Source organism: Lissotriton helveticus, chromosome 1_1 (assembly GCF_964261635.1).
Source record: "Lissotriton helveticus chromosome 1_1, aLisHel1.1, whole genome shotgun sequence".
In the NCBI taxonomy this organism is placed as follows: domain Eukaryota; kingdom Metazoa; phylum Chordata; class Amphibia; order Caudata; family Salamandridae; genus Lissotriton; species Lissotriton helveticus.
The window spans coordinates 1,444,467,317-1,444,481,997 of record NC_136057.1 but is presented as its reverse complement, the minus strand read 5'-3'; the positions used below and the strand labels follow the sequence as shown (position 1 = coordinate 1,444,481,997).

At 45.0% G+C, this 14,681-nt stretch overlaps 1 protein-coding gene across 2 annotated transcripts in view; it reads left to right on the top strand.

Annotated features, from left to right (window-relative positions):
- The window catches only part of GPR108 (G protein-coupled receptor 108), a 124,204-nt gene extending 111,043 nt beyond the window's left edge, over positions 1–13,161 (top strand). For both annotated transcript variants that reach the window (XM_078685739.1, XM_078685745.1), the window contains exon 18: positions 11,676–13,161. In XM_078685739.1, the coding sequence (XP_078541865.1) occupies positions 11,676–11,748 (73 nt within the window). In that variant the 3' untranslated portion in view covers positions 11,749–13,161. The remainder of the gene's footprint in view (positions 1–11,675) is intronic.
- The last annotated feature ends 1,520 nt before the right edge of the window (positions 13,162–14,681 follow it).

The following is a 14,681-nucleotide window of genomic DNA, read 5'->3' as shown; positions in this document are numbered from 1 at the left end:
ATAAAACATATCAACATAATAAATGTGTGTGCAAAAAAAGCACAAAAATACAAAGATTCACTTCATGAAGTGTTCACATATAGTGCTGAGTATAATTAACAATCACCAGAAAGATGTAAATAAAATGTAGATGTAGTACATACAACACTGCAGGTCTGCATTGTCTAAGATTAACTGATCTTAAAACAGGAAATATTTTCTAAAAGGAATATAAAATTTACAAAAAAAAGCATCAAGTGTATCATAGACTGGACCGAGCAAGAATCACAGGGGTACGAACAGAGCTTAGAAAAATTAGGTCCAGGCTCGGGGAAATTCCACCAGGAAATGCAAGGTCTTTAACCAAAAACATGTAAGGAAATATCAGTGCTGGTTATTAGTAACCAACTTGAGGTATGGTTCCATACCTGGCAAGTAAATGGGTAAATAGTCCACCCCGTAAGTTTGAAAAATTCAGTACGCTCTCTGCGGCTGTGGCACATGGAATTGAATTTGGCCTTAATAGTATCCTTACTAGGAATTGAAATAGCATAAGATTTGCTATATATTTCTGGCAAATCTACACAAGAAAACATTTTATTTAGATGAGGCTAACCACGGGACCTTGACTACCATATCTAATTTCACATCATTTGACAAGATCAGCCACTTAAAGCTGGTTTCCTGCTTGGTTCAGATTCAGATCCGCAACATGCAACATGAGGGCACGCAATTTAAAATAACGATCAGCCATTATTCATAAACACATGTACATTTTGCAGTTACTTACCTTGGTAGTTTGGGGTGCGGCTCAATTGTTCCGTTTCATTTTCTAAGATTGATTATATAAATATCGATCTGCCTACAGGATTCCTCCTGCTGTTTGTGACAGATTTTATATTTTATTTGGGGTTTGTTGCATGATTCACCATGGTTCGTTCTTCTACTTAGCTCGCTTCACTTCTTCATTGGGTTCTCCGTGACTGCTTTGCACTCCATGCCCTAATCGGAAACTAAGGATGCTTCTCTCGTTTACTTCTAGCAGCTTGCTCACTCTCAGCTGTGAGCCTCAATTGAGGCCTTTCGAGGGCCATACTTCCACCTTGCCACCCAACCTCAAATATGATTCTCTTTTGAAAAGAGAGGCAAGTCTCCATTCTACATTGCTTGCCTCTGTTCCAGTGTGCCACCTGCATGGTTGACTGGTCTCTGGGGATTCATTTGCCTGTTTGCTAGCATCATGGCTGCCATGTTTGGTACTTGGCCATACGCTTCACAATTGAAAATTTAAATTCTGTTAACAAAACAGATGCCCTAGGAGTCATGAACCGTTTCTGCCTCCGACAGGCGTGACCGGGAGGTATGCCACCAGATTGGTGCCTTGTTCTGTAGAATAGTAGGCTGATTGGGACAGATGAAGGGTTTCAGCTAGTACTTTGTTTTCTACAAAACTGATGGCCTTCATCTTATGTCTGTAATTCATTAAAATGAAAATGGCTCAGGTTGTACATTTTAAAGTGATCAGTTCCTGTTCTCCACATTGTACAGACAGAATATTCTGTCATGTGGAATGCCTTGCAGTGTGCTTCTCTTTTAGTTCTAGCACCAAGATCAAAGTACATCGGGCAAACTTGGTGTTGGACTGGGATCTCACTTACCAAAGCACCAGGGGTGTAGTGAATCAATCCCTCCTTCTACCCCTATGCCCACTGCCACCACCAACTAAGCAGCAGGGAGAAAAAATAGCATTAGAGAAATGTAAGAAAGAAAAAGCAAGTTGAAATACAAAAGATGGTTAGATAGAAAGAACAACTGGGAAGAGAAAGGAAGGCTGGAAGGAAAGACACATGAAAGGAAATAAGGATAAGATGTTGAAAGTTAGGGTAGAAGTGCGAAAGGAAGGTGAAAGAATGAACAAATGAGAGGGTGAAAGGATAGATAGATGCAAGGAGTGAAAGGATTAACAGGTTAAAGTGGATGGAAGGATGATGATGGGGGAGAGTGGATGAATAAAATGGATACAACTAAATAATGGTAGGTGAAAGGATGGATGTATATATGAAAGAAAGGGCGAAAGATTAATGACTGGATGGACAGATGAATAGATAGAAGGATAATGGGATTGTTGGAAAGATGGAAGGAGGATGAATGGAACTCTCCTGAGGAGGACCGGCTTTCTTTGCTTGGGGTGATAAGAGGTATGATTGACGAGGTAGGTATTTACATTTCCTGGCTGCTCCCTTGCGTAGTACTTCCTGCTTGTGGAGTTTCCAGCCTTCTGACCTCAAAAGCATTTAAAATTAGCAGGAAGCACTACCATACTCATATTAAATTAGCGAAAAAAAGAGTATTACTCCAACAAAATACTTGAGGCCAACCAAGTCCAAAAAATCATCTTTTCAGTCATAAAGTCTTTCACCAACCCCAAAGCATTGCAGAAAGAAATCGCGCCCTCTCCGAGTCTATGTGATCCAATCTCGAGCTTCTTTGAGGAAAAAATCCTGAATATACAAAAGGATTTTGTAACAGACCCTGTACAAAACCAGGATGACGTCCTAGAACCCGACCCAGCAAGTACTGGTCACTCACTCCAAACCTTTGAACCAGCTTCACTGGAGCAGACACGGGCTGCAATTGCTGCCTGTAAATCAGGTTCCCCTCTGGATGCCTGCCCCCCCATGATTCTCCACCAAATCACTGACATTGTCAACCCAATAATTAATCAGATAGTCAATTCCTCATTAATCTCAGGCATAGTTTCAGACGATTGGAAGCTAGCTATAGTAAAACCACAGGAAAAAAAAAACATTGACTCATCCAATCTCTCCAACCTCTGCCCTATATTGCTTCTCCTGATGCTGGGCAAAATCACGGAAAAACTAGTCTACAAAGAATTAACTAAGTTCCTTGAAACCACCAAGATCCTTCACCCTCGGCAATCTGGCTTCCGCCCCAAGCACTCCACAGAGTCGGTACTCCCTGAAATATCAGACACTTTAAAAACTATAGCAGACAAAGGCAGGAAGGCTGTTGTGATCTTGCTCGACATGTCTGCCGCATTTGATACCATCTCACACAGTATTCTGACCCGGCTCCAATCCAATGGCCTCGCTAATACCGTATTAGCATGGATTGAGTCATTTCTCTCCAATCGCAGGCAAGTTGTGTCCCTTGGAACGTTCCTCGCTGCTGAACCGACCACCGCAACCGGACTTCCACAGGGCTCATCCCCCAGTCCACTATTTTTCAACGTATATATGACCCCACTCATTTCCTTGATAGCTTGATTTGTGATAGATTTAACGTCCTAAGCAGACGAAACACAATTGATTCTATCCACCTACTCTGAACTCAATTTTAAACAATGCCTAACCAAGGTCATCCAATGGATGCGGGACAACCACCTCTGGTGTAACACAGACAAAACTGAGATCCTACTGATAGGAAAAGACAATCCCTTCCAGCCGAGCGCTTGGTGGCTGGAAGGCACAACTCTACCTTCCACCACTGTTAAGGTAGCCAAAAACCTAGGAGTGCAATTCGACACCGCTCTCTCCTTCCGGCCACATGCATTGACAGTGGCGGGGACCTGAGTCAACCTCATCAAGTCTTTAAAAAGTTTTTTTGCCTTTATCCCCCTCACTGCCAGGTAAACAGTTGTGGTAGCGCTGATCCTCTCGTGCCTAGACTACTGCAACATTTACAACAAGGGGTGGTGATGGACAGAGTCTCTGAATTAAGCAGAATACTCTCACCCAGTCAAGAGATCAGGGCTAGATCCAACACCGTTTTTTAGCTCATTGCACCATCCCAGTTTCAGAACCTGGCTGTATGCAAATTAGTCTGTCCCTGGCCCAGTGCATCATGGGAACAGGGCAGACCAAACTACAAAAGCCAATTCTTACACTGGGAAGGAAACAAGCTTCCGGGGACCGGTTTCTGGCATTTCAGCCGTCTTCGGCCCGGCTTGCTTGAATCCTGATGGTGCAATGAGCAAGGGACTCACATCTGAGTATACCCTTCCACGCTTAGGGTGGACAAAAATATTTACAACAAGGGGTGGTGATGGACAGAGTCTCTGAATTAAGCAGAATACTCTCACCCAGTCAAGAGATCAGGGCTAGATCCAACACCGTTTTTTAGCTCATTGCACCATCCCAGTTTCAGAACCTGGCTGTATGCAAATTAGTCTGTCCCTGGCCCAGTGCATCATGGGAACAGGGCAGACCAAACTACAAAAGCCAATTCTTACACTGGGAAGGAAACAAGCTTCCGGGGACCGGTTTCTGGCATTTCAGCCGTCTTCGGCCCGGCTTGCTTGAATCCTGATGGTGCAATGAGCAAGGGACTCACATCTGAGTATACCCTTCCACGCTTAGGGTGGACAAAAATATTTACAACAAGGGGTGGTGATGGACAGAGTCTCTGAATTAAGCAGAATACTCTCACCCAGTCAAGAGATCAGGGCTAGATCCAACACCGTTTTTTAGCTCATTGCACCATCCCAGTTTCAGAACCTGGCTGTATGCAAATTAGTCTGTCCCTGGCCCAGTGCATCATGGGAACAGGGCAGACCAAACTACAAAAGCCAATTCTTACACTGGGAAGGAAACAAGCTTCCGGGGACCGGTTTCTGGCATTTCAGCCGTCTTCGGCCCGGCTTGCTTGAATCCTGATGGTGCAATGAGCAAGGGACTCACATCTGAGTATACCCTTCCACGCTTAGGGTGGACAAAAATATTTACAACAAGGGGTGGTGATGGACAGAGTCTCTGAATTAAGCAGAATACTCTCACCCAGTCAAGAGATCAGGGCTAGATCCAACACCGTTTTTTAGCTGAAGCTTGTTTCCTTCCCAGTGTAAGAATTGGCTTTTGTAGTTTGGTTTGCCCTGTTCCCATCATGCACTGGGACAGGAACAGACTAATTTGCATACAGCCAGGTTCTGAAACTGGGATGGTGCAATGAGCTAAAAAACGGTGTTGGATCTAGCCCTGATCTTTTGACTGGGTGAGAGTATTCTGCTTAATTCAGAGACTCTGTCCCTCACCACCCCTTGTTGTAAATATTTTTGTCCACCCTAAGCGTGGAAGGGTATACTCAGACATGAGTCCCTTGCTCATTGCACCATCAGGATTCAAGCAAGCCGGGCCGAAGATGGCTGTAATGCCAGAAACCGGTCCCCGGAAGCTTGTTTCCTTCCCAGTGTAAGAATTGGCTTTTGTAGTTTGGTTTGCCCTGTTCCCATCATGCACTGGGACAGGAACAGACTAATTTGCATACAGCCAGGTTCTGAAACTGGGATGGTGCAATGAGCTAAAAAACGGTGTTGGATCTAGCCCTGATCTTTTGACTGGGTGAGAGTATTCTGCTTAATTCAGAGACTCTGTCCCTCACCACCCCTTGTTGTAAATATTTTTGTCCACCCTAAGCGTGGAAGGGTATACTCAGACATGAGTCCCTTGCTCATTGCACCATCAGGATTCAAGCAAGCCGGGCCGAAGACGGCTGTAATGCCAGAAACCGGTCCCCGGAAGCTTGTTTCCTTCCCAGTGTAAGAATTGGCTTTTGTAGTTTGGTTTTCCCTGTTCCCATCATGCACTGGGACAGGAACAGACTAATTTGCATACAGCCAGGTTCTGAAACTGGGATGGTGCAATGAGCTAAAAAACGGTGTTGGATCTAGCCCTGATCTTTTGACTGGGTGAGAGTATTCTGCTTAATTCAGAGACTCTGTCCCTCACCACCCCTTGTTGTAAATATTTTTGTCCACCCTAAGCGTGGAAGGGTATACTCAGACATGAGTCCCTTGCTCATTGCACCATCAGGATTCAAGCAAGCCGGGCCGAAGACGGCTGTAATGCCAGAAACCGGTCCCCGGAAGCTTGTTTCCTTCCCAGTGTAAGAATTGGCTTTTGTAGTTTGGTTTGCCCTGTTCCCATCATGCACTGGGACAGGAACAGACTAATTTGCATACAGCCAGGTTCTGAAACTGGGATGGTGCAATGAGCTAAAAAACGGTGTTGGATCTAGCCCTGATCTTTTGACTGGGTGAGAGTATTCTGCTTAATTCAGAGACTCTGTCCCTCACCACCCCTTGTTGTAAATATTTTTGTCCACCCTAAGCGTGGAAGGGTATACTCAGACATGAGTCCCTTGCTCATTGCACCATCAGGATTCAAGCAAGCCGGGCCGAAGACGGCTGTAATGCCAGAAACCGTTCCCCGGAAGCTTGTTTCCTTCCCAGTGTAAGAATTGGCTTTTGTAGTTTGGTTTGCCCTGTTCCCATCATGCACTGGGACAGGAACAGACTAATTTGCATACAGCCAGGTTCTGAAACTGGGATGGTGCAATGAGCTAAAAAACGGTGTTGGATCTAGCCCTGATCTTTTGACTGGGTGAGAGTATTCTGCTTAATTCAGAGACTCTGTCCCTCACCACCCCTTGTTGTAAATATTTTTGTCCACCCTAAGCGTGGAAGGGTATACTCAGACATGAGTCCCTTGCTCATTGCACCATCAGGATTCAAGCAAGCCGGGCCGAAGACGGCTGTAATGCCAGAAACCGGTCCCCGGAAGCTTGTTTCCTTCCCAGTGTAAGAATTGGCTTTTGTAGTTTGGTTTGCCCTGTTCCCATCATGCACTGGGACAGGAACAGACTAATTTGCATACAGCCAGGTTCTGAAACTGGGATGGTGCAATGAGCTAAAAAACGGTGTTGGATCTAGCCCTGATCTTTTGACTGGGTGAGAGTATTCTGCTTAATTCAGAGACTCTGTCCCTCACCACCCCTTGTTGTAAATATTTTTGTCCACCCTAAGCCTGGAAGGGTATACTCAGACATGAGTCCCTTGCTCATTGCACCATCAGGATTCAAGCAAGCCGGGCCGAAGACGGCTGTAATGCCAGAAACCGGTCCCCGGAAGCTTGTTTCCTTCCCAGTGTAAGAATTGGCTTTTGTAGTTTGGTTTGCCCTGTTCCCATCATGCACTGGGACAGGAACAGACTAATTTGCATACAGCCAGGTTCTGAAACTGGGATGGTGCAATGAGCTAAAAAACGGTGTTGGATCTAGCCCTGATCTTTTGACTGGGTGAGAGTATTCTGCTTAATTCAGAGACTCTGTCCCTCACCACCCCTTGTTGTAAATATTTTTGTCCACCCTAAGCGTGGAAGGGTATACTCAGACATGAGTCCCTTGCTCATTGCACCATCAGGATTCAAGCAAGCCGGGCCGAAGACGGCTGTAATGCCAGAAACCGGTCCCCGGAAGCTTGTTTCCTTCCCAGTGTAAGAATTGGCTTTTGTAGTTTGGTTTGCCCTGTTCCCATCATGCACTGGGACAGGAACAGACTAATTTGCATACAGCCAGGTTCTGAAACTGGGATGGTGCAATGAGCTAAAAAACGGTGTTGGATCTAGCCCTGATCTTTTGACTGGGTGAGAGTATTCTGCTTAATTCAGAGACTCTGTCCCTCACCACCCCTTGTTGTAAATATTTTTGTCCACCCTAAGCGTGGAAGGGTATACTCAGACATGAGTCCCTTGCTCATTGCACCATCAGGATTCAAGCAAGCCGGGCCGAAGACGGCTGTAATGCCAGAAACCGGTCCCCGGAAGCTTGTTTCCGTCCCAGTGTAAGAATTGGCTTTTGTAGTTTGGTTTGCCCTGTTCCCATCATGCACTGGGACAGGAACAGACTAATTTGCATACAGCCAGGTTCTGAAACTGGGATGGTGCAATGAGCTAAAAAACGGTGTTGGATCTAGCCCTGATCTTTTGACTGGGTGAGAGTATTCTGCTTAATTCAGAGACTCTGTCCCTCACCACCCCTTGTTGTAAATATTTTTGTCCACCCTAAGCGTGGAAGGGTATACTCAGACATGAGTCCCTTGCTCATTGCACCATCAGGATTCAAGCAAGCCGGGCCGAAGACGGCTGTAATGCCAGAAACCGGTCCCCGGAAGCTTGTTTCCTTCCCAGTGTAAGAATTGGCTTTTGTAGTTTGGTTTGCCCTGTTCCCATCATGCACTGGGACAGGAACAGACTAATTTGCATACAGCCAGGTTCTGAAACTGGGATGGTGCAATGAGCTAAAAAACGGTGTTGGATCTAGCCCTGATCTTTTGACTGGGTGAGAGTATTCTGCTTAATTCAGAGACTCTGTCCCTCACCACCCCTTGTTGTAAATATTTTTGTCCACCCTAAGCGTGGAAGGGTATACTCAGACATGAGTCCCTTGCTCATTGCACCATCAGGATTCAAGCAAGCCGGGCCGAAGACGGCTGTAATGCCAGAAACCGGTCCCCGGAAGCTTGTTTCCTTCCCAGTGTAAGAATTGGCTTTTGTAGTTTGGTTTGCCCTGTTCCCATCATGCACTGGGACAGGAACAGACTAATTTGCATACAGCCAGGTTCTGAAACTGGGATGGTGCAATGAGCTAAAAAACGGTGTTGGATCTAGCCCTGATCTTTTGACTGGGTGAGAGTATTCTGCTTAATTCAGAGACTCTGTCCCTCACCACCCCTTGTTGTAAATATTTTTGTCCACCCTAAGCGTGGAAGGGTATACTCAGACATGAGTCCCTTGCTCATTGCACCATCAGGATTCAAGCAAGCCGGGCCGAAGACGGCTGTAATGCCAGAAACCGGTCCCCGGAAGCTTGTTTCCTTCCCAGTGTAAGAATTGGCTTTTGTAGTTTGGTTTGCCCTGTTCCCATCATGCACTGGGACAGGAACAGACTAATTTGCATAAAGCCAGGTTCTGAAACTGGGATGGTGCAATGAGCTAAAAAACGGTGTTGGATCTAGCCCTGATCTTTTGACTGGGTGAGAGTATTCTGCTTAATTCAGAGACTCTGTCCCTCTCCACCCCTTGTTGTAAATATAGACTACTGCAACAGCCTCCTGGCTGCAGCTAATAAACAAACGCTAAAAAGACTACAAGTGGTGCAACACGCTGCGACCTGCTTAGTCCTGAAGTTACCGCGTAGGTCCTCTGTATCCGCAGCTCTAAAAATCCTGCCCTGGCTCCCACTGTATAAGAGAATCCTATTTAAGATTCTCTTAATCACTTTCAGAGCGTCACTACACCTTGGCCCAATGCACCTCTCAGCCAGGTCCACCCCTTATACCACCACCAGGACTCTTAGGTCCTCATCAGCAAACTTGCTTCTGGTATAAAACAAAAGGAGGAAAAACAGTAGCAGCCATGGGAACAAAAGCCTGGAACCTCTTGCCAACTCACCTGAGAATGTTGAAAACAGAGACACAGTTTAGGAAGACACTGAAAACCTGGATCTTTGGATCTCCTGAAGATTTCTGCCTATCCCTCACATAGGGCCACCGTGGCTTCCTCTCACCTTTCCTCCGACTAGCGCCAGGATGCTCCTTTTGGAGTAACAGCCCGCGCTCTGTAAATACAACATTCAAATCAAATCTGTGCTTTGAGATTTGGGAGATCCAGATGCAAGTTGCAGTGGGGTTGCCAGCATTTGGAATAGATGCTTGAGATTAGAAAGGGCAATCATGGGTTGACCTTGGACAGGTTTGCTCTTACCTGTGTGTGACTAGAAATGTTCACTGTTAGCATGGCCTCGTCTCTGTTTTACTGCTCACTGTATATTGTAAAGATTACTCACTTTCCACCTCAGACGAAGCAGAGATTACAGTGGATACTACAGGAACACAAGGAGGAAAGCAGGAGGTGATACAGGGCCAGTGCCCTACTAATCAGAGTGGTATGTTCTCTAGATTTTTCTAAAAACACAGAGGTCGTTTTTTTAGACCGTCTGGTACCAGGGAGTTCTACAATGTGACAACCTGAATCCGCAAACCAGTTGTACTGCAACCATTCCACAACCCACTGAGCAATATTTGAGCGAGATGTGTTTCAGGTAACGATCAATTCCCTAAGACATTACAAGAACCGTTAGTGGAAACCCAAACACTCTTTCAGAATTGCACACTCCAGAACACTAGAACAAGAGGGATACATTTAAAATATGTCTTGAAAATCCGAATCCTAGTCTAGTACACACAATATAAATTGTAACCACAATGAAGACAAATAAAATGGCAGTAGCAATGCTTACTAACAGTTTAAATAAGAGGAACCAGTCCAACATGATTGATGTTATAAATGTATATCAAACCTACCTTCATTTTATTACTTCTAAGCTCTAATCTGATTCTAGCACATCAGAAAATAAAATCTGTTTCGAGTTTCAGAGATGATGCACACCCTATTTGAACAATGGAGCTTCTGTTCAGTGCATTCTCTAGGTCTGCTATTCTCATCTCTTGAGGCCAGCTGCATTGCTCAGTGAGCGAGCGAAAGCTAGATGCCCCCTTCTCAGTATCCTTCAATTGGAAGAAGGGATATGATTCTGTACATCCAGTCCCAGTGTCACCTGGTGTAAGCATTCCCTGCTACGCATCACTCTCCGTGCTCCGTTTTCCGAACATTATTTCATTGTTACATTTCTTTAACAGAAATCAGTCTGTTGTCTTTTAATTTATTTCCATTCAGTAAGACTGTTCATTTGAATAACATTAAAGATGACACATAGTTGTCAACCTTCTAGAAACTCTTAGAAATCATGCATTGAGCATTTTATATTAAAAACTGCGAAATATATTCACCTAAAGCTTAATTCTCATATTGCAGAATATAATAATATAAACACGGTGTGTGTCATATTAATCACACATTTTCATTTGTGATTTATTGACTGGATAAATACAACTCAGAGGAATACCCAGAGTAGAGAAAGTATACTATTCATAAGAAGAGGGTGAATACTTGTTGGGTGGGGTGGGTTTCTCTGTGTCTATATTCTCTTTATTGTGTCTGTCATCAGAGATGTACCTTGGTCCCCAAGTGGATTTCTCTGGAATGACCCATGAGGCCTTTGATATTGAAGATTCAGAAAAGGGGGTGGTGATGAACAGAGTGCCTGAATTAAGCAGACAACTCTTACCCAGTCCAAAGATCAGGGCTTGATCCATCACCGTTTTTTAGCTCACTGCACCATCCCAGCTCAGAACTTGGCTATATGCAAACTAGTCTGTTCCTGTCCCAGTGCATGATGGGAACAGGGCAAACCAAACTACCAAGCCAATTCTTATACTGGGAGATAAATAACGGTGATGGATCAAGCCCTGATCTTTGGACTGGGTAAGAGTGGTCTGCTTAATTCAGACACTCTGTTCATCACCACCCCCTTTTCTGTATCGTTTTTGGCCACTATAGGTGTGGCAGGGTATACTCAGACATGAGTCCCTTTCTCACTGCTCCATCAGGATTCAAGCAAGCCGGGCCGAAGAGGCTGAAATGCCAGAAACCGGTCCCCGGTAGCTTGTCTCCTTTCTGGTGAAGAATTGGCTTGGTAGTTTGGTCTGCCCTGTTCCCATGATGCACTGGGCCAGGGACAGACTAATTTGCATATAGCCAGGTTCTGAGCTGGGATGGGGCAGTGAGATAAATAACGGTGATGGATCAAGCCCTGATCTTTGGACTGGGTAAGAGTGGTCTGCTTAATTCAGACACTCTGTTCATCACCACCCCCTTTTCTGTATCGTTTGATATTGAAGAGCATAATTGAACAGTACACATTTGTCTTGCTAAAATGTACCTATTCAAGTGGCTTGCTAAGTGGTTTATTTCTAAATATTACACATTTTGTCCCTCTTTCAGGCTCACAGAATCAGGTGTTCTTGGGGGCGTGACCAGGGTGAATAAAACCTTCAATGAACCAGAGACGCTGTGAGGGTCTGCATTGTAGCTGTGCTCCTTCAGCTCGTGGACACCCGTGCCATGGGCCTTCCATCTATGCAGCCTTGCCCTGACCAAAGATTTCTTGGGAAACCTAACCGCCTTTGAGAAGCAACGGCTGGATTCTGGGGAATCCGAAGAACTGTGGAAAGCAACTTCACACTTTTTGGTGACCTGAGGGCCTGTGAGAAGTGACTCTTAGATTTTTGTGGAACCAGAGTACACTTTGGTATCTGACAGAGTGCTCCTGAGAGAACAGGAGAAAAGGAACATATTGAAATTCAGGGAAATGTGTGCATTGTTGCTGCTTCTTCGCCTAGAGCCCTTCTTTTCTGTCCGGCGTACAACTCCTGGGACCTGCCTGGATATCCTACATGACAGTCTATTGAATCCATTTCAGTTTTTTCCTGACTACAACCCCGTGTTCTCATGTGGACACCCAGGGCATCACTACATGGTGTCTTCCTTGGCAAAACGTAGATGACATGAGAAGCAGTCAAACCCTTGCAACACCATTACTTCTTTGACATGCTCAACTCAGGTCACACTTTGACTAGCGTGCAGCCTGGTTTACCTTCCCTTGTGGCACATGTTACAAAATGTTACTTTCAGTGCACCAAGCAAGTCCCAAATTGTTACAATCCCCTTTGCACATGAGCCCCAACATGTTACATACTTCGTGTTGAATTAGCCACAAATTGCAAACTTCAGGTGACGTGGGCCCCAACTGGTTACTATCGCTGTGAATCAGTAGTCCCAATGTGTTACAGTCTCGTCTCCATGACACAAAGATCCTAATATGTTACTTTCACTATGAAATATGGGGGTCTAACAGGCTACGTTTTCTATGACAATTAGACCCATCATGTTACTTTCACTGCTATACCGGTTATCAACATATTGCAATTTACGTCTTTCAGTGGCGTGAACTCCAAGACACAGACTTCAATAATACATTCCATTTGACACACATAAGCATTCCACACTTTCAGTGCACAGATCCAACTGTACATTCCTTCTTAGCACACCCTCCTGTGTGCAGATTAATTGGTACATTCCTCATGGTCCAATGGTACAATCATAATTGAACATTCTATTTAATAGTGCATTCCTGTGGTACATGCAGTATTGACTCTCTGGGAGTGTGGCCTTCTTACTGCCCCCTGACGTCGGCAGTCCCTTCAAGCCTTTATACTGGGAGTAGCTCAGATGGGGTAGGGGTTGGGAGTGGGCATCTTCCAAGAGCAGAGCATTCTGGGACCCTCGTACTATGATGCTTGTCCGGCCCTGATCACTGGGCCAGCACATTTCATTTCTTCATTTAAATTATTTTAACTCTGAACTGATTGAGAAACATGGACTTAAAAAATTGAATGTTCTTGTGTTTGCAATAGAATCGCCTTTGCTAGAGACCAGTCTCTTGTGCATTATTTAGCAAAGAGTTCCTGTGAATGCTCGTCAGTTACTGTCCACCAACTCGTGCATCAGACCCCTTCCCCGAGTAGGATTCCCAACAGCAGCAAGTTTGTCCCACTAAGACCAGCTCTTTTACAGCATATGTTACTCATGTGCTTTGCATACTCTAGGCATTTGAGGGTTGTCTCTGGAATATGTTAAAACTTTGATTTAACAACTTCGGAGGCATCAGCTCAGCTTTTATAATCCCTCTTTTGGACAAAATCTCCAGATTTCTTTATTCTGTCACTACGTTTGAGATAGAAGAAAGCCACAAACAAGGTTAACTCTTTACCAAACTGCATAGTTCCATGTACAGTACATTCTGAATCCAAAATACAGTCAATCAGTATCACCGTTAAAGACTATGCCTGTACATGTACTAGTTTCATGGCTAGGTTTGGTGGTATGGTCATACCTATTTAGTGGCTGCTTTACTTTGCTAGTTATTCACTTAGGTGGGCCCTAGGAAAACATGTTTGGTTGTGTCTGGACTGTTGGTATAACATGCAGTTGGTGATGCCACACTTGTTTTGCTGACCATCTATCTATGCTGAGGAATATTGGATAGGTTGCGTGTAACAATTGTATATTGAGATACTATGTTCAAGTGAATTGCAGTGCTGACTTTGAAGGACTAAGAAGCAATGTCTGCAAAGAAAAGGAATGCCAGCAATTGCCCTAGAGTGTGTCAAGGATTTGTGAAAAGGGAGACAAAGGGAAGATAATATTGGTGACCAAGCTGATCACGGTCATGCAGAGCGTACGAGGGATGCCACGAGTAAGCCCTGTGCAAGATGTCAAAGAAAGTTAAAGCTAGAAAAGGGCAAGTCACTAGGAGACAGTTCAGCATTCAGGAAAACTAACATCCTGGGCAAGAGTTCCAGGGAACTTTAGGCAGAATGGTTTACGAATGGGAATGCTATTTGTGATGCAGCCAGAACGGTGATGGATTAAACCCAGATCTTTTGACTGGGTGTGAGTGTTTGATTGGTTCAGATGCTCCGTCCATCACCACCCCCTTTTGTACCGCTTTTGGCCGCCATAAGTGTGGCAGGGTATGCTCAGACGTGAGTCCCTTGCTCACTTTGCCACTGGATTCAAGCAAGCCGGGCTGAAGGCGGCTGTAATGCCAGAAACCGGTCCTCGGAAGCTTGTTTCCGGTCCAGGGAAGGCATGGCTTGGCAGTTCGGGCTGGACTGTTCCCATGAGGCACAGGGTCAGACTGATTTGCATATAGCCATGTCTGAACTGGGGTGGCAGAGTGGGCTAAAGAACGGTGATGGATTAAACCCAGATCTTTTGACTGGGTGTGAGTGTTTGATTGGTTCAGATGCTCCGTCCATCACCACCTCCTTTTGTACCGCCAGTGCATCAATTGACAGCAAATTGCCCATTAGAAGGGGTTGCAGAGGAACCTGCCTCATGAATGTTAACTAGGCAGGTCGTAATTTGTAGCTCCCTATAATTGGC